Source organism: Marmota monax, unplaced genomic scaffold (genome assembly GCF_021218885.2).
Source record: "Marmota monax isolate L192 unplaced genomic scaffold, Marmota_monax_Labrador192_F-V1.1 WCK01_AAM20220418_F8-fsc00001, whole genome shotgun sequence".
In the NCBI taxonomy this organism is placed as follows: domain Eukaryota; kingdom Metazoa; phylum Chordata; class Mammalia; order Rodentia; family Sciuridae; genus Marmota; species Marmota monax.
In genome coordinates, this window is record NW_026693777.1 from 41,893,579 (window position 1) to 41,914,071 (window position 20,493).

General features: G+C 35.3%; 1 protein-coding gene across 7 annotated transcripts in view; it reads right to left on the reverse strand.

Annotated features, from left to right (window-relative positions):
• The window catches only part of Fsip1 (fibrous sheath interacting protein 1), a 202,877-nt gene that overhangs the window by 4,643 nt on the left and 177,741 nt on the right, over positions 1 to 20,493 (reverse strand). For 3 of the 7 annotated variants that reach the window (XM_058584676.1, XM_058584678.1, XM_058584675.1), the window contains one exon: positions 4,963 to 5,469. The exons of 1 other annotated variant lie outside the window; for it this stretch is intronic. In XM_058584676.1, the coding sequence (XP_058440659.1) occupies positions 4,963 to 5,469 (507 nt within the window). Of the gene's footprint in view, positions 1 to 4,962; positions 5,474 to 20,493 lie in introns of those variants that run through there. 3 more of the 7 variants (XM_046461048.1, XM_058584677.1, XM_058584680.1) reach the window with 2 other exon arrangements.

The window sequence follows — 20,493 nt, forward strand, 5'->3', positions numbered from 1 at the left end:
GTTTTCCCAGCACCATTTGTTGAAGATGCTTTCTTTTCTCCAATGCATATTCTTGGCACCTTTGTCTAATATAAGATAATTGTAGTTTCATGGGTTAGTCTTTGTGTCCTCTATTCTGTACCATGGGTCTACCAGTCTGTTTTGGTGCCAATATCATGCTGTTTTTGTTACTATTGCTTTGTAGTATAGTGTAAGGTCTGGTAAAGTGATGCCACCTGCTTCACACTTCCTCCTAAGGATTGCTTTAGCTATTCTGGGTCTCTTATTTTTCCAATTGAATTTCATGATTGCTTTTTCTATTTCTATGAGAATGTTATTGGGATTTTGATCAGAATTACATTAAATCTGTATAGGTTTTTGGAAGTATGGTCATTTTGATAATATTAATTCTGCCTATCTAAGAGCAAGGTAGATCTTTCTATCTTCTAAGGTCCTCTTTGACTTCTTTCTTTAGGGTTCTGTAATTTTCATTACATAGATCTTTTCCTCTTTTTTTAGTTGATTCCCATTTATTTTATTTTTATTTATTTTATTTTATTTTTTTAGCCTATTGAGAATGGGGTAGTTTTCTTCATTTGCCTTTCTGAGGATTTGTCACTGATACACAGAAATGCCTTTGATTTATGGGTGTTGGTTTTATATCTTGCTACTTTGATGAATTCATTTACTAGTTCTAGGAATTTTCTGGTGGAACTTTTAGGGTCTTCCAGGTATAGAATCATATCATCAGCAAATAGAGCCAATTTGAATTCTTCTTTTCCTATGTGTATCCCTTTAAATTCTTTTGTCCATCTAATTGCTCTGGCCAGTGTTTCAAGAACTATGTTAAATAGAAGTGGTGAAAGAGGGCATCCTTGTCTTGTTCCAGTTTTTAGAGAGAATGCCTTCAATTATTTTCTCCATTTAGAATGACGTTGGCCTGGGGCTTAGCATAGATACCCTTTATCATGTTGAGATATGTTTCTGTTATCCCAAGTTTTTCTAGTGTTTTGAACATAAAGGGGTGCTGTATTTTGTCAAGTACTTTTTCTGCATCTATTGAGATGATCATATGATTCTTATCTTCAAGTCTATTGATGTGATGAATTACATTTAATTATTTCCATATGTTGAAACAACCTTGCATCCCTGGGTTGAATACAACTTGATTGTGGTACATGATCTTTTTGATATGTTTTTGTATTCAATTTGCCAGAATTTTAATGAGAATTTTTGCATCTATGTTCACTAGAGATATTAGTCTGAAGTTTTCTTTTTTTTTTTCTTTTTTTTTTGATGTGTCTTTGCCTGGGTTTGGAATCAGGGTGATATTGACCCCATAGAATGAGTTTGGAAGTGCTCTTTTTCTATTTCCGAAATAAATTGAAGAGTATTGGTATTAGTTCTTCTTTAAAGGTCTTGTAGAACTTGGCTGTGTATCCATCCAGTCCTGGGCTTTTCTTGGTTGGTAGACTTTTGATGGCATCTGCTATTTCGTCATTGAAATTGAGCTGTTCAAATTGTGTATATCATCCTGATTCAATTTGGGCAAATTATATGACTCTAGAAATTTGTCAATGCCTTCATTATTTTCTATTTTATTGGAGTACAAGTTTTCAAAATAATTTCTAATTATCTTCTGTATTTCTGTAGTGTCTGTTGTGATATTTCCTTTTTTAAAAAAACATATGTTAGTGATTTGAGTTTTCTCTCTCCTACTCTTCATTAGCATGGCTAAGGGTCTGTCAATTTTACTTATTTTTTCAAAGAACCAACTTTTTGTTCTGTCAATTCTTTCAATTGTTTCTTTTGTTTCAATTTCATTGATTTCAGCTCTTATTTTAATTATTTCCTGTCTTCTGTTTCTTTTGGTGTTGATTTGTTCTTTTTTATAGGGCTTTGAGATGTAGTATTAAGTCATTTATTTGTTGACTTTTTCTTCTTTTAAGGAATGAAGTTTGCAATGGAATTTCCTCTTAGAACTGCTTTCATAGTGTCCCAGAGGTTTTTATATGTTGTATCTGTGTTCTCATTTATGTCTAAAAACTTTTTGATCTCCTCCTTGATGTCTTCTGTAACCCATTATTCAATAAGTAGCATATTATTTAGTCTCCAGGTGTTGGAGTGGATTTTATTTCTTATTTTATCATTGATTTCTAATTTCATTCCATTATGATCTGATAGAATGCAGGGTAGTATCTCTATTTTTATATTTGCTAATAGCTGCTTTGTAGCATAGTATATGGTCTATTTTAGAGAAGGATCCATGTGCTACTAAGAAAAAAGTATATTCTCTCATAAAGTTGAAATATTCTATATGTGTCAGTTAAGTCTAAGTTATTGATTGTATTATTGAGTTCTATAGTTTCTTTGTTCAGCTTTTATTTGAAAGATCTATCTAGTGATGAAATAGGTGTGTTAAAGTCACTCAAAATTATTGTGTTGTGGTCTATTTGACTCTTGAACTTGAGAAGAGTTTGTTTGATGAATGTAGACGCTCCATTGTTTGGGGCATATATATTTATAATTGTTAAGTCTTGTTGTTGTATTATTCCCTTGAACAGTATCTTTATCCTTTTGATTGAAGTCTACTTTATTTGATATGAGGATGGAAATCCCTGCTTGCTTCTGCAGTCCATGTGAGTGGTATGATTTTCCCCTACCCTTCACCTTCAGTCTGTGAATGTCTTTTTCTATGAGATGTGTCTCTTGTAGGCAGCATGGCAGCACAATGTTGGGTTTTTTGGCTATTTGTTTGTTTGATCCAATCTGCTAGTCTATGTCTTTTGATTGATGAGTTTAGGCCATTAACATTCAGGGTTATTATTGAGACATGATTTGTATTCCCAGCCATTTTTGTTTATTTTTGATATTTAATGTGACTTGGTTTTGCCTCTGATTAGATTTTCCTTTAGTGTAATCCCTCCCTCTGCTGATTTTTGTCATTGTTTTTCATTTCCTCTTCTTGGAATATTTTGCCGAGGATGTTCTGTAGTGCAGGCTTTCTAGTTTTAAATTCTTTTAACTTTCATTTATCATGGAAGGTTTTTATTTCATCATCAAATCTAAAGTTTAGTTTTTCTGGATATAAGATTCTTGGTTGGCATCCATTTTCTTTCAGAGCATTGTATATGTTATTCCACGATCTCCTGGCTTTGAGGGTCTGGATTGAAAAATCTGCTGAGGTACGAACTGGTCTCCCCCTATATGTGATCTGATTCCTCTCTCTTGCAGCTTTTAAGATTCTATCCTTTTCTGTATGCTAGGCATTTTCATTATAATGTGCCTTGGTGTAGATCTGTTGAAATTTTGTACATTAGATGTCCTGTAAGCCTCTTGTATTTGGTTTTCCAATTCATTCTTCATGCTTGGGAAATTTTCTGATATTATCTCATTGAAGAGATTGTGCATTCCTTTGGTTTGAAACTCTGTGCCTTCCTCTATCCTGATTACTCTTAGATTTGGTCTTTTGATGCTGACCCATAATTCTTGGATGTTCTATTAATGGTTTCTAACTTTCTTCACTGTGTGATCAACTTTATTTTCTAGATTGTATACTTTGTCTTCATTATCTGATGTTCTTTTTTCCAAATGATCTAGTCTATTGGTTATGCTTTCTATTGAGTTTTTTATTTGATGTATTGTAGCCTTCATTTCAAGGATTTCTGACTTTTTTTTTCCAGTTTCTCTATCTCTCTCTTGAAGTAATCTTTTGCTACCTTATTTGTTCTCTTATCACATTGTTGGAGTGATCAATTTTTGCTTGTATTTGCTAACTTAGGTCATTCTTTAATTCACAGATCATTTTAATTATGAACATTCTGAACTCCTTTTCTGACATTTCATCAACTTCACTACCCATAGATTCTGTTGTTATAGTGTCCTGGTTTGTTTGGGGCACTTTCCTCCCTTGTTTTTTTTTTCATGTTGTCTATGGGTCTTCCTTTATTGCAGTGTGTATCTGAGATATTACAGTTTCTTCCCTATATTCTTGTAGTACCTGTGCAGATTGTCTGTAACTCACCTTGATGTTGGGCTTCCAGACCCTGCTGGTATCCCTCAATGGATGCTACTGCATCCTGTGTCTGGGACCTAAGTAAGTTGGAGTGGGTGGATCTGAGCTGCTAGGCTTGACCTCCCATGGCAGTCTGCTGATAGGAAGAGGCAATCTTGTGCCAAAGGCTAGGCTCTGGCAGTGTCTGCTTTGCCGGGGGAGGGATGAACCGGGCAAAATCCTGGATCCTGCATGGGTTGTTGTGAGCCATCTGGGCTGGATCTCAGCTCTCGGGGTAGTACACTGGTCAGAAGGGCAGTCCTGCACCAGAGGCTAGGCTCTAGTGAGTGTCTGCCCCACCAAGAAAGGTGTGGATCCAGCCCACTGTGTGCCTGGACCCTGCAGAGGCTGATGTGGGTGGGATCCAAAATATTCATTTAATGGAAAAAAATTAGCTAATAGTGTCACTATTTCTAAAATCCCAGGGCTCCACTGCAAAGCAATAAGACTACATTATGACAAACAAAAGCTTCTCAAACACTCTCGTTCCTTTGAACTGTTTAGTGGAATAATGACATACACCAGCACATACCCCTTTCAAACCACTGCAGTACACTTCCCAAAATCAATCCACCACAACCAGGTTTCATCAATACTGTTACAATCAAGTGGATGGAACTTCAATATTAAGTACACTCAAATTGTACAATTGTCATTATTGGTAGAACTAGTTCTATCTGAGGACCACAATAAGATAACATAATTAGCTTCCTTTCACTAAACTGAAACCCATATTTCTCAAGTGCACCCAGTGAAATCCTGTCACCACATTAATTGACAGCTAGAAACTCTTATTTCAGTTAAGCCTGGAGAGGGTCTTGGACATGGGTATCAAAATAAACAAGCAAAGACTCCTTGGATGATCCCAATGTGCTCCTTTGTTACAAGTAACACTCTGGGATATAAAACACATGTTCTGTAAGTCTCACCTGTTGTTGGTTTCCCAGGAAAACTCAGTTTCAGATGTTGGTCTTCTGATGAAAGGCTCACATTGACACCATACAGTGGATCATCCAAGAAGGAAGGCCTTTTCAATCTCCCAATGCCAACAGTCTTTGACATAAAGTAGTCTTCTGCATCACTAATAACCTCATTCTTGGAAAATTGGAGGCATTTCATATTCTCTGTGTCAATTACAAAAGCTTCTGATATATAATGCCCAGTCAGGGCTTCTGTGAGATAGCACTGTTCATCAACTTTACATTCTACATTCTCGAGCATATCTTCATCCTCTACCTCAGTTTTCTGGACCTCTGCTTCTGATCTATTTAGTAACTTAGAGAGGATAGATCTAGAAAGCTTGGGGAACTCTGATGTTACGTCCTCAATATCTTCATTTTCTCTGTCAGAAGAAAGCCTCATGATGGACTTTTGTTTGAATGTGCATTCATCCAGAAGACACCTCAACTGTTCCTCAGAGAGAAGTGATGTGGAATCTAACTGATAAAACAAACCAAAAGTTTTCATAATCAATTGATTGAGTAAACATGTTTATGTTTGCTAAAGTTCCAATAATACAATATAATGAAAATGCCAGGAAACCCCTTACATTATATATGCAAGTAAGAAAACAAATTATTGTAAATTATTAAAAAGTGCAAAGCAGCCCTAGAGAATAACTTTAGACTCAATCATTCACACTAGAATTAGAGTGGGGTGGGGGAGGTGAAGGAAATCCTACAAAAATTAATTACTGTACCACATTAATCACTAATAACCTCTCTACACATAAAAGTAACTTGAGCTTAAACAGAGACATCAGAAAAGCACCTTTGATTTTAAAAATCATCAAGCAAAGAAGTAGGCAATCACCTCTTTGATAAACAGACGGGAATCTTGTCATAATCCCCAGGAGGTATTTCTCTGTCTCCACCCATTCCTCAGCATAAACCCAACCACCACCCAATTCCGTAATTGAGAAGAAAAAAAAATCTGAGGCTAATAGAGCTTATTGCATCTGCCCCCAGTGATTCACTCTTCTGTCTGCTACAATATTCAGTGGACAATACTGCTGAAAACAGAAAAGGAAGAGTGAAGGAGTAGAGCATCCTGAGATGTGCAGTTGCTTCAAAGTTACAGGTCCAGGCAGGAACCAAGAGCATTCCAGGAGCAGTGCATTTAGGGAGAAAGATTTGATCATACTTATTAAATATTTACCTGTAAAGATAACCAGGGCTAGGTATTTGAACTAAGACCTTAAAGATTTAGAACATTTTTCTTCTGGTTATGTCCTCAGAAATAAATAAATCAAATCAAAGAATAGAGCCACAGTTTACAAAAATTCAACTGAACTACATGCTACTTGAGTTAAAACAATCTCAAAAAGGAATAGCTTTAAAATGTATTGAAACACATTGAAAAAAAAAATCTCTCCTCCTCTAATTAATCAGCATATTCCACAGTGTATTATCTAGGAAAACACTCATCCTCCTTTAAAAAGGAATAAGTTCTCTAAGAATAAGAAGTCCCCATAAGAAAAATTTTATTATTACTTGCAATGGCCTTAATATCTACTTCTGCAAAGCAAAATAATGCTATTATCCTACTTTGTAAGTAAACAGTAAAAAATACTAAATATTCTGTATACATAGAGCAGAGAGAGAGGGGGAGATTCTGCTATTACAACTATAATAGGTAACTCCCCATTAGCAGCATGTAATGCTTCTAGTGTAGCTAATAAAAATAGCATGTAAAAAAATTGCGTATTATAAGATTATGTACTCCATTTGAATCAAATGTATGATATGTCAAGATCATTGAATTGTTTTGAGCAACTAACATGTCAAGATCATTGTAATGTTTTGAGCAACTAACAAAAAAATTTTAAGAAGTTGCATATTATACTTTTAAAATCTATCATCTGTTTTATTTTTATTTAAAAAAAAAAAAAATATATATATATATATATATATATATATTTAGTTGTAGTTGGACACTATACTTTTGTTTTTTATTTATTTATTTTTATATGGTGCTGAGGATTGAACCCAGGGCCTTGCACGCACTAGGCAAGTGCTCTACCACGGAGCCACAACCCCAGCTCTTATTTATTTTAAAATTATATTTAACCAACCGATATGAAAACTCAGTGGCAAAAGTCACTGTGAGTTTGAGAATAATAAAGAGATTTTCTGGAAATGTATTCTTAGTAATTATCTGGAATTCACAATTTAGATAACTCACCTGAAGCTTAATATACATATCAAGAAATAGGAGTTAAATTATACATTAGTGAATTCTACTTTTAATCACTAAACACATTAGGCATTCAAATGTGGCACTTTATGTATTATGAAGAGCATTTCCTTCACCCTATTATGTAAACCTAGTCAACTAGAAAATGAAGGCTATCCTTGTGTGGCATTAGACACTTAAAATATACTTTCAAAATTTGCTTAAATAAGATTACTTAACATGAATAGACAATTCTATGGGATTTAGAAAGAGCCTACTAAGGAGCTCCAGTGGTACAATCAGTTAGTGTGCAATACTTCTTCAGAGAGCATACTACTCAACATCCTCATCAAACATCCTCACCAAAGGCTTAGCATTATGAAATTTCCAGATACTAGAGAAAGAATTAGTCCATACTAATGATAAAGAATTATGGAAGGAAGATCTCTAGGGGAACAAAGTGTGGAGGACAGGGTGGTATCTGATATGTTTGACTCCCTCCCAAAATAATATTGATAGGATAGATGCTTGGTGGTTATAATATAGATGGCTAGACACACAGAAAATGAGGCAAAGGGAAAAGCAAAGAAATTATGAACTCTGAGTAAAGCAAGTTGAAAAATGAAGCAAAGACAGTGCATTCATTCATGTGTGTGCGTGCATGTTTGTGTGAGATAGAGAGAGAAAAAGAGAGATAATTATTAACTCCAGGACAATCAAAAAGTTAAATAGGAGATCCTATACTATAGGATACCACTTGCTTCTGTTGTGAACAATATTTACACAATCATCATAACACAAATACTAACGTTTAAGGTAACCAAAAGTTGTTAAAATAAGAGAAGAGAGAATGGGTATTTGGAGTAACAAGTTAAATTCTTGATTACCATTTGGGGAACCCAATATATAATGTTAGAACCAATCAATTGTAAAAGTAAGTTACTAAAAAATAATATGGAGGTAAATATTTGCAGGAAACATCCAAGGAGTTAAGAGTGGATAATGCTGGAGAAAAAAAATCAGGGGTAGAAAAGTTTGAGTCAAGGAGTTGTCATTTTATTTAAAATATTTTAACACAAGTTTTAATTTTATATAATAAAATTTTAATTCACTTAAAACATAAAAGTAACTTAAGTGTATTCAAAATTTTTAAATAAAAATCTAAAATATTTAAATGAAATTCCCAACTAATTGTATCTTTGGACATCAGAAACAGATCCAGTTTCATAGAGCCAGAAACATATATGATCTTGCAGCAGGAGGAAAGCACTTCTTTTTAAAAAAATACAAAATTAAAATACAAAGTTATATACAAGATCACAACAAATTGTTGGCAGCTTGGAGAGTTAAGTCTGTGTCTGAAAATATCTCATTGAGAAGAAATGCTGATGGAAATGTTTGCTAATGCAAACCCACTCCAAAGCTCGTACAGCTGAGGGGCCTCATTGTTGAAGCTTCACTGGCTTCACAGCAAATCTGCTTCTCAGTAGTCGAAGATAAAACATAACACATTTCAGCCTTTATGTATCCAGAAATAAGCAGAACTACAATTTCTCGAGGGGGGAAGCAGCCTGATAGTAAAGAAAACACAAAGACTAGAACCTAGGCTTTCATCAAAGCTCTGTCACCCTGAATGTGTCACCCAAGTTCTCAGGGACCTATCACCTTTATCTGAAATGAGGAATTGAAGATAATCTCTAACTTGTCACTCTAAAATTACTATCTTAACAACTACTCCAAAAGTACAATAAAGGACAGGACTGGAGGTACAGCTCAGGGATAATATGTACACTTAGAATGCTTGAGGCCCTGGGTTCAGCATCCAGCTCCAGCAAAAATAAAAATAAACAAAAAAAAGAATGAAAGAATAAACTTTCTTATTAACATTAGAGAGTAGACTGGGTAGAATTATAAAAACTAAACAATAGGAAAGAACTTTCATTTCTTTAGCTTCTTCATATCAATGGTGAACCTTCATAAAAATTCTTTGGTCTCAAAACATTTTAAATAAAAATGAATCAAATATCTTAAGCCCTCAAATTAAATTAACTTGATTATAGTATTTCTGGGTGGTTGTACAGATCAGAAATTTTAGTAAAATCCATCTTTCATATCTTGATTCCCAGCAGAACTTTTCCCACAGTAAAATCACAGTAAATGATGCTTGTAGTGTTTTGTAAAGTACTCTACCAATAGATGTCATTTACAAATGCTGAATTGGACTAAACTAGGGCTCTATCACAAACATCCCTAACCACTCTCTACAGTTAAGGACTGTAACACAGCTCCATCTGGATTGCTCCTGACACTCCAGAGCTAATGAGCTCCATAATTGAACCACTCACTGTGCAAGCACAGTCAAGTAACCATCTGTTTAAGTATTTGCCTCAAATATTCATTTTTCATGCCAGCTCTAATTTCCCAATAGTTTATAAACAAGTTATTATTCTTATCATTCCTGTCTTTCATACATTTCAATAGTTTTAGTTTTTCTAGGTCAGAGATCAATCTGTTTTCTCCCTTTATATGAAAGGCCTTCTCCCCGCATCTTTATCTAGTGGTCCTTTTAGGAATCTTCCTTCTTGTTTTGACCAATACAAAGACAGTTCATAGCTAAAGAGTAAATGTATTATGCTCTTGTGGTGTGTGTTCTCATCTACCTTGCTGGGATTATTGGTAGAGAGTTGATGTCGTACAGGATAATTATAACTACCATTTATTAGGCACCTACTCTAGGCTAGACATTGCTGTGTTCATGTTATGTGTACTGATTCCTTTAACCTTTGCAACAAACTTGAGTCACCAAGTAAAAAACCTGTCCAAGGTCAGAAAATCTACTAAATGGTGAACTTGGGCTGAATGCCTCCCACTAGGCTGAACTGCCTCTCACTATAAATGTATTCTCTCTCTTCCATCTCCCAATGCCCTCTTCTCAACTGGTGTTCATTTATCTGTCTATTGTCTCTATTATTTATTCTGTCTATTCTTTTTTTTTAAAGGCTTTCTACAGGATATTTCAATTATCCACACAAGCTTTGTGTTTTGGGCAAGCTTACACTTGTCCTCTCCTTTGGCTCACTGCAAAACAAAAACTTGACAGCTACAGCTCCGTTTTCAGGGTGCCCTCTGTGTATGCCAGTTTGGTACAGGCACTAAATCAGATGAGGAGGCGACTTTTAACTGTTGGAGAGAGAACACAGACTGGTTCACCTCACTTTGGTCCCTGCCTCCCTGGCATCATGATTCTGTGTGACAGGAGTTTCCCAGCCATAAAAACTCAATTTGGGCAATGCATTTGTTGACAGGGCAATCAAAATTATGTCTCTAGTGCAAACAATGAGAAAGTTCACCATTATAAACCAGCAGAGGCAATCTTGGTCTTTGATGTAAGCTTATTTTGGATTTTTTTTCCCTAAACAGAATTTCTGAAGACCCACCCTATAAAGAGTGGAAAGTTATATGTCCTAAATGAACAATGAGAGCATAGATATAAGTAGTTTTCAGTGACACCTAGTTCAATTTCAAAATAAACAACTAGAAATCATTCCACCCTTTGCTTAACTACCAAGATACAAGTTTACAACTCTCACTTGAAACCACCACTGGCAACGCCTAAGTAGCAGTTTATTTTAGTCAAGACTCTTGACTATAAAAAACAGAAACCCTTATCTCAAAAAAAAAAGAGGTGATGGGTGAGGGCTATTGTAAGATGTAAGAAGTCATTTCATGGACACCAACAAACAGGAAATAAAATATCAACCAGCTTTGGGAGTCTAGAACTGATAAGCCACCAGGAACTGAAGTCATGTGTTCCATCACTCTCCTTCTGGATTCCTGTGGTCTCTCTCTCTTTTATTTCCCTAGTTTTAATTTTTGATTATAAGAAGGTACAATATTCATCATCAGACAACTTTTCCAATTAATTGGTGCATCCTCTTAGGAAAAAATAAATAATATTTATTCACTAATGTTTGATATATATCTAAATATATTTAACAAGATATCCTCACTTTTACAATTGTTCAAGTGTATCTATTAATAACATTCTTTTTTTCTTTTTTATATACACATGACAGTACAGTGTATTTTGACATATTATACATACATGGAATACAACATTCTAATTATGATCTCATTCTTGTGGTTGAACATGATGTGAAGTTACAATGATCATGTATTCATATATGAACATAGGAAAGTTATATCCGATTCATTCTACTATCTTTCCCATTCCCATCTCCCCTCCCTTCCCCTCATTTACCTTTGTCTAGTCCACTAAATGTCTATTCTCCCCCCCACCCCCAGATTGTGTGTTAGCATCCAAATATCAGAGAGAACATTTGGCCTTTGGTTTTGGGGAATTGACTTATTTCTCTCAACATGACAGTCTATGGATCCATCCATTTACCAGCTAAAGGCACAAAGTCATTCCTTTTATGGCTGAGTAATATTCTGTTGTGTATATATACCACATTTTCTTTATCCATTCATCTGTTGAAGGGCACTTAGGTTGGTTCCATAGCATAGATAATGTGAATTGAGATGCTATAAACATTGATGTGGCTGCATCACTGTAGTATACTGATTTTAAGTCCTTTGGGTATATACCAAGGAGTGGGATAACTGAGTCAAATGGTGGTTCCCTGAGGTCTCTTAACTCACTGGTTATCAATTATTTCTGTTCTCTCACAAACTTAGCTGATCTATACTGACTATGGACACTATGTCCTTTAGTTCATATTTTCAACAAGAAAACTTCACAGGTCAATAACAAAATTAATTGACCTACTGAGTCAGATTCAAGTATCTACCATTGACCCAGTAGCACCTGGTGAGGATCACATAGCAAAAAGTTGGTTTCTGGCAGGACCATGGATACAAATGATTTACCAAAGAATAAAGCATGAGCAGGACAGAAAATACCCCCCAAATTCTGCCATATTTTTAAACTACTTGCTATGAAATACATAACCATCAGAAAGCAACCTGCCACTTAATGAAGTTCTACAGTTGACTAAAGGATTAGGAATCAAGGTGTTTCTGAATTTCATCAATCTCATTAAATCTGAGTACTCACTGAATTTTATTATTTATATATGACAGCAGAATACATTACAATTCTTATTACACATATAGAGCACAATTTTTCATATCTCTGGTTGTATACAAAGTATATTCATAGCAATTAGTGTCTTCATACCTGTACTTTGGATAATAATGATCATCACTTTCCACCATCATTTCTAACTTCATGCCCCCTCCCTTCCCCTCCAACCCCTCTGCCCTATCTAGAATTCATCTATTCTTCCCATGCTCCTGCTCCCTATCCCACTATGAATCAGCCTCCTTATATCAAAGAAAACATTTGGCATTTGTTTTTTGGGGATTGGCTAACTTCACTTAGCATTATCTTCTCTAACTCCATCCAATTACCTTAAAATGCCATGATTTTATTCTCTTTTATTGCTGAGTAATATTCCATTGTGTATATATGCCATGTTTTTTTTTCAGCCATTCATCTATTGAAGGGCATCTAGGTTGGTTCCAGAGTTTAACTATTGTGAATTGTTATGCTATAAATATTGATGTGGCTGTGTCCCTGTAGTATGCTGTTTTTAAGTCCTTTGAGTATAGACTGAGGAGAGGGACAGTTGGGTTAAATGGTGGTTTCATTCCCAATTTTCCAAGAAATCTCCATACTGCTTTCCATATTGGCTGCACCAATTTGTAGTCCCCACATCCTTGTCAAAACTTATTGTTGTTTGTCTTCATAATAGCTGCCATTCTGACTGGAGTAAGATGATTGTATATCATCATCTGAGAAATGTCTCTTCAGGTCCCTGGCCCATTTATTGATTGGGTTATTTGGATTTTGGGTTTTGAGGGGGTTTTTTGGTGTTTAACTTTTTGAATTCTTTATATACCTTAGAGATTAGTGCTCTATTTGATGTGTGAGGAGTAAAAATTTGCCCCCAAGATGTAGGCTCTCTATTCACCTCACAGATTGTTTCTTTTGCTGCAAAGAAGCCTTTTAGTTTGAGTCCATCCCATTTATTGATTATTGATTTTAATTCTTGTGCCAAAGGAGTCTTTTTAAAGAAGTTGAGGCCTAATCCCACATGGTGGAGATTAGGGCCTACTTTTTTTCTATTAGAAAAAGTAGGGTCTCTGGTTTTATTCTTAACTCCTTGATCCATTTTTAGTTGAGTTTTGTGCATGGTGAGAGATAGGGGTTAAATTTCATTTTGTTGCATATAGATTTCCAGTTTTCCCAGCACCATTTGTTGAAGATGCTATCTTTTCTCCAATGCATATTCTTGGTACCTTTGTCTAATATAAGATAATTGTAGTTTCGTGGGTTAGTCTCTGTGTCCTCTATTCTGTACCATTGGTCTACCAGTCTGTTTTGGTGCCAATATCATGCTGTTTTTGTTACTATTGCTTTGTAGTATAGTGTAAGGTCTGGTAAAGTGATGCCACCTGCTTCACACTTCCTCCTAAGGATTGCTTTAGATATTCTGGGTCTCTTATTTTTCCAATTGAATTTTATGATTGCTTTTTCTATTTCTATGAGAATGTCATTAGAATTTTGATCATAATTACATTAAATCTGTATAGTGCTTTTGGAAGTATGGTCATTTTGATAATATTAATTTTGTCTATCCAAGAGCAAGGTAGATCTTTCCATTTTCTAAGGTTTTCTTTGACTTCTTTCTTTAGGGTTCTGTAATTTTCATTATATAGATCTTTAACTTCTTTTGTTGATTTCCAAGTATTTTATTTTATTTTATTTTTTGAGGCTATTGAGGATGGGGTAGTTTTCCTCATTTCCCTTTCTGAGGATTTGTCACTGATACACAGAAATGCCTTTGATTTATGGGTGTTGGTTTTATATCTTGCTACTTTGATAAATTCATTTATTAGTTCTAGGGAGTTTTCTGGTGGAACCTTTAGGGTCTTCCAGGTATAGAATCATATCATCAGCAAATAGAGCCAATTTGAATTCTTCTTTTCCTATGTGTATCCCTTTAAATTCTTTTGCCTATCTAATTGCTCTGGCCAGTGTTTCAAGAACTATGTTAAATAGAAGTGGTGAAAGAGGGCATCCTTGTCTTATTCCAGTTTTTAGAGGGAATACCTTCAATTTTTTCTCCATTTAGAATGACGTTGGCCTAGGGCTTAGGATAGATACCCTTTATCATGTTGAGATATGTTCCTGTTATCCCAAGTTTTTCTAGTGTTTTGAACATAAAGGGGTGCTGTATTTTGTCAAGTACTTTTTCTGCATCTATTGAGATGGATCATATGATTCTTATCTTTAAATCTATTGATGTGATGAATTACATTTATTTATTTCCATATGTTGAAACCTTGCATCCCTGGGATGAATCTCACTTGATCATGGTGCACAATCTTTTTGATATGTTTTTGTATTCGATTTGCCAGAATTTTAATGAGAATTTTTGCATCTATGTTCACTGGAGATATTGGTCTGAAGTTTTCTTTTTTTGATGTGTCTTTGTCTGGGTTTGGAATCTGGGTGATATTGGAAGTGCTAACTCTTTTTCTATTTCCTGAAACAAATTGAAGAGTATTGGTATTAGTTCTTCTTTAAAAGTCTTGTAGAACTCAGCTGTGTATCCATCCGGTCCTGGGCTTTTCTTGGTTGCTAGACTTTTGATGGCATCTGCCATTTCGTCATTGAAATTGAGCTGTTCAAATTGTGTATATCATCCTGATTCAATTTGGGCAAATTATATGACTCTAGAAATTTGTCAATGCCTTCATTATTTTCTATTTTATTGGAGTACAAGTTTTCAAAATAATTTCTAATTCTCTTCTGTATTTCTGTAGTGTCTGTTGTGATATTTCCTTTTTTTAAAAAACATATGTTAGTGATTTGAGTTTTCTCTCTCCTACTCTTCATTAACATGCTAAGGGTCTGTCAATTTTACTTATTTTTTCAAAGAACCAACTTTTTGTTCTGTCAATTCTTTCAATTGTTTCTTTTGTTTCAATTTCACTGATTTCAGTTCTTATTTTAATTATTTCCTGTCTTCTGTTTCTTTTTCTTTTTTTTTAATTTTTTATTGTTGGTTGTTCAAAACATTACATAGTTCTTGATATATCATATTTCACACTTTGATTCAAGTGGGTTATGAACTCCCATTTTTACCCCATATATAAATTGCAGAATCACATCAGTTACACATCCATTGATTTACATATTGCCATACTAGTGTCTGTTGTATTCTGCTGCCTTTCCTATCCTCTACTATCCCTCCTCCCCTCCCCTCCCCTCCCGTCTTCTCTCTCTACCCCCTCTACTGTCATTCATTTCTCCCCCTTGTATTATTTTCCCCTTTCCCCTCACTTCCTCTTGAATGAAATTTTGTATAACCCTGAGGGTCTCCTTCCATTTCCATGCAATTTCCCTTCTCTCTGCCTTTCCCTCCCACCTCTCATCCCAGTTTAATATTAATCTTCTTCTCATGCTCTTCGTCCCTACTCTGTTCTTAGTTACTCTCTTTATATCAAAGAAGACATTTGGCATTTGTTTTTAAGGGATTGGCTACCTTCACTTAGCATAATCTGCTCTAATGCCATCCATTTCCCTGCAAATTCTATGATTTTGTCATTTTTTAGTGCAGACTAATACTCCATTGTGTATAAATGCCACATTTTTTTTATCCATTCATCCATTGAAGGGCATCTAGGTTGGTTCCACAGTCTTGCTATTGTGAATTGTGCTGCTATGAACATCGATGTAGCAGTGTCCCTGTAGCATGCTCTTTTTAGGTCTTTAGGGAATAGACCGAGAAGGGGAATAGCTGGGTCAAATGGTGGCTCCATTCCCAGCTTTCCAAGAAATCTGCATACTGCTTTCCAAATTGGCTGCACCAATTTGCAGTCCCACCAGCAATGTACAAGTGTACCCTTTTCCCCACATCCTCGCCAGCACTTGTTGTTGTTTGACTTCATAATGGCTGCCAGTCTTACTGGAGTGAGATGGTATCTTAGGGTGGTTTTGATTTGCATTTCTCTGACTGCTAGAGATGGTGAGCATTTTTTCATGTACTTGTTGATTGATTGTATGTCCTCCTCTGAGAAGTGTCTGTTCAGGTCCTTGGCCCATTTGTTGATTGGGTTATTTGTTATTTTATTGTCTAATTTTTTGAGTTCTTTGTATTCTCTAGATATTAGGGCTCTAACTGAAGTGTGAGGAGTAAAGATTTGTTCCCAGGATGTAGGCTCCCTATTTACCTCTCTTATTGTTTCTTTTGCTGAGAAAAAACTTTTTAGTTTGAGTAAGTCCCATTTGTTGATTCTAGTTATTAACTTTTGTGCTATGGGTGTCCTATTGAGGAATTTGGAGCCCGACCCCACCGTATGTAGATCGTAGCCAACTTTTTCTTCTATCAGACGCCACGTCTCTGATTTGATATCAAGCTCCTTGATCCATTTTGAATTAACTTTTGTGCATGGCGAGAGAAAGGGATTCAGTTTCATTTTGTTGCATATGGATTTCCAGTTTTCCCAGCACCATTTGTTGAAGATGCTATCCTTCCTCCATTGCATGCTTTTAGCCCCTTTATCAAATATAAGATAGTTGTAGTTTTGTGGATTGGTTTCTGTGTCCTCTATTCTGTACCATTGGTCCACCCGCCTGTTTTGGTACCAGTACCATGCTGTTTTTGTTACTATTGCTCTGTAGTATACTTTGAAGTCTGGTATCGCTATACTGCCTGATTCACACTTCCTGCTTAGAGGTGCTTTTGCTATTCTGGGTCTTTTATTTTTCCATATGAATTTCATGATTGCTTTATCTATTTCTACAAGAAATGCGTTGGGATTTTGATTGGCATTGCATTAAACCTATAGAGAACTTTTGGTAATATCGCCATTTTGATGATGTTAGTTCTGCCTATCCATGAACAGGGTATATTTTTCCATCTTCTAAGATCTTCTTCTATTTCTCTCTTTAGGGTTCTGTAGTTTTCATTGTATAAGTCTTTCACCTCTTTTGTTAGGTTGATTCCCAAGTATTTTATTTTTTTTGAAGATACTGTGAATGGAGTGGTTGTCCTCATTTCCATTTCAGAGGATTTGTCGCTGATATACAGGAATGCCTTTGATTTATGCATGTTGATTTTATAGCCTGCCACTTTGCTGAATTCATTTATTAGCTCTAATAGTTTCTTTGTAGACCCTTTTGGGTCTGCTAGGTATAGAATCATGTCTTCTGCAAATAGTGTTAATTTAAGTTCTTCTTTTCCTATTTTTGTGCCTTTAATTTCTTTCGTCTGTCTAATTGCTCTGGCCAGTGTTTCGAGAACTATGTTGAACAGAAGTGGTGAGAGAGGGCATCCCTGTCTTGTTCCAGATTTTAGAGGGAATGCCTTCAGTTTTTCTCCATCAGAATGATGCTAGCCTGAGGCTTAGCATAGATTGCTTTTACAATATTGAGGTATGTTCCTGTTCTCCCTAGTTTTTCTAGAGTTTTGAACATAAAGGGATGCTGTACTTTGTTGAATGCTTTTTCCGCATCTATCGAGATGATCATATGGTTCTTATTTTTAAGTCTATTGATGTGGTGAATAACATTTATTGATTTCCGTACATTGAACCAGCCTTGCATCCCAGGGATGAATCCTACTTGATCATGGTGCACAATTTTTTTGATATGTTTTTGTATCCAATTCGCCAGAATTTTATTGAGGATTTTTGCATCTAGGTTCATTAGAGATATTGGTCTGTAGTTTTCTTTCTTTGAAGTGTCTTTGTCTGGTTTAGGAATCAGGGTGATGTTGGCCTCGTAGAATGAATTTGAAAGTTCTCCCTCTTTTTCTATTTCTTGAAGTAGCTTGAAAAGTATTGGTATTAGTTCCTCTTTAAAGGTTTTGTAAAACTCTGCTGTATACCCATCCGGTCCCGGGCTTTTCTTAGTTGGTAGTTTTTTGATGTTTTCTTCTATTTCATCAGTTGATATTGGTCTGTTTAGGTTGTCTATATCCTCCTGACTCAATCTGGGCAGATCATATGACTTAAGAAATTTATCGATGCCTTCACTATCTTCTAATTTATTGGAGTATAAGGATTCAAAATAATTTCTAATTATCTTCTGTATTTCTGAAGTGTCTGTTGTGATATTGCCTTTTTCATCCCGTATGCTAGTAATTTGAGTTCTCTCTCTTCTTCTCTTCATTAGCATGGCTAAGGGTCTGTCGATTTTATTTATTTTTTCAAAGAACCAACTTTTAGTTTTGTCAGTTTTTTCAATTGTTTCTTTTGTTTCGATTTCATTAATTTCAGCTCTGATTTTAATTATTTCTTGCCTTCTACTTCTTTTGCTGTTGTTTTGCTCTTCTTTTTCTAGGATGTTGAGATGAAGTGTGAGATCATTTATTTGTTGTTTTTTTCTTTTTTTAAGGAATGAACTCCACGCAATGAATTTTCCTCTTAGAACTGCTTTCAATGTGTCCCATAGATTCCGATATGTTGTGTCTGTGTTTTCATTTATCTCTAAGAATTTTTTAATTTCCTCCTTGATGTCTTCTATAACCCATTGATCATTCAGTAACCTATTGTTCATTCTCCAAGTGATGCATGATTTTTCCTTCCTTCTTTTATCGTTGATTTTCAGTTTCATTCCATTATGATCAGATAAGATGCATGGTATTATCTCTACTCCTTTATATTGTCTAAGAGTTGCCCTGTGACATAATATATGATCTATTTTTGAGAAGGATCCATGTGCTGCTGAGAAAAAACTGTAACTGCTTGATGTTGGGTAGTATATTCTATACATATCAATTAAGTCTAGGTTATTAATTGTGTTATTGAGTTCTATAGTTTCCTTATTCAACTTTTGTTTGGAAGATCTGTCCAGTGGTGAGAGAGGTGTGTTGAAGTCTCCCATGATTATTGTATGGTGGTCTATTAGACTCTTGAACTTGAGAAGAGTTTGTTTGATGAACATAGCTGCACCATTGTTTGGGGCATATATATTTATGATTGTTATGTCTTGTTGGTGTATGGTTCCCTTGAGCAGTATGTAGTGTCCCTCTTTATCCCTTTTGATTAACTTTGGCTTGAAATCTATTTTATTTGATATGAGTATGGACACTCCTGCTTATTTCCGAAGTCCATATGAATGATATGATTTTTCCCAACCTTTCACCTTCAGCCTATGTATGTCTTTTCCTATCAAATGCGTCTCCTGTAGGCAGCATATTGTTGGGTCTTGTTTTGTGATCCATTCTACTAGCCTGTGTCTCTTAATTGGTGAGTTTAAGCCATTAACATTTAGGGATATTATTGAGATATGGGTTGTTCTTCCAGCCATATTTGTTTATTTATGTTACTAAACATGGTTTGTTTTCCTCTTTGATTATTTTTCCCCCCTTTACTGTCCTACCTCCCACTGTTGGTTTTCATTGTTATTTTCCATTTCCTCTTCCTGTAATGTTTTGCCAAGGATGTTTTCAAGAGATGGTTTTCTAGCTGCAAATTCTTTTAACTTTTGTTTATCGTGGAAGGTTTCAATTTCATCTTCCATCCTGAAGCTTAATTTCGCTGGATACACAATTCTTTGTTGGAACCCATTTTCTTAAGTGTTTGAAATATGTTATTCCAGGATCTTCTAGCTTTCAGAGTCTGTGTTGAAACATCAGCTGTTATCCTGATTGGCTTACCCCTAAATGTAATCTGCTTCCTTTCTCTTGTAGCTTTTAAAATTCTCTCCTTATTCTGTATGTTGGGCATCTTCATTATAATGTGTCTAGGTGTGGATCTCTTATGATTTTGCACATTCGGCGTCCTGTAGGCTTCTAGGATTTTGGATTCTGTCTCATTCTTCAAGTCTGGGAAGTTTTCTCATATTATTTCATTGAATAGATTGCTCATTCCTTTGGTTTGAACCTCTATCCCTTCCTGTATCCCAGTGACTCTTAAGTTTGGTCTCTTTATGTTATCCCATATTTCTTGGATGTTCTGCTCATGGTTTCTTAACAGTCTTGCTGAGCTGTCTATGTTCTTTTCAAGTTGAAATACTTTGTCTTCTTTGTCTGATGTTCTATCTTCTAAGTGTTCTACTCTGCTGGTAGTATTCTCAATTGAGTTTTTAGTTGGTTTATTGCTTCCTGCATTTCTAGGATTTCTGTTTGTTTGTTTTTTATAACCTCTATCTCCCTGTATAGTTGATCTTTTGCTTCTTGGATTTGTTTATGTAATTCATTGTTGAAGTGATCTTTCATTGTCTGATTTTGCTGTCTGATTTTGCTGTC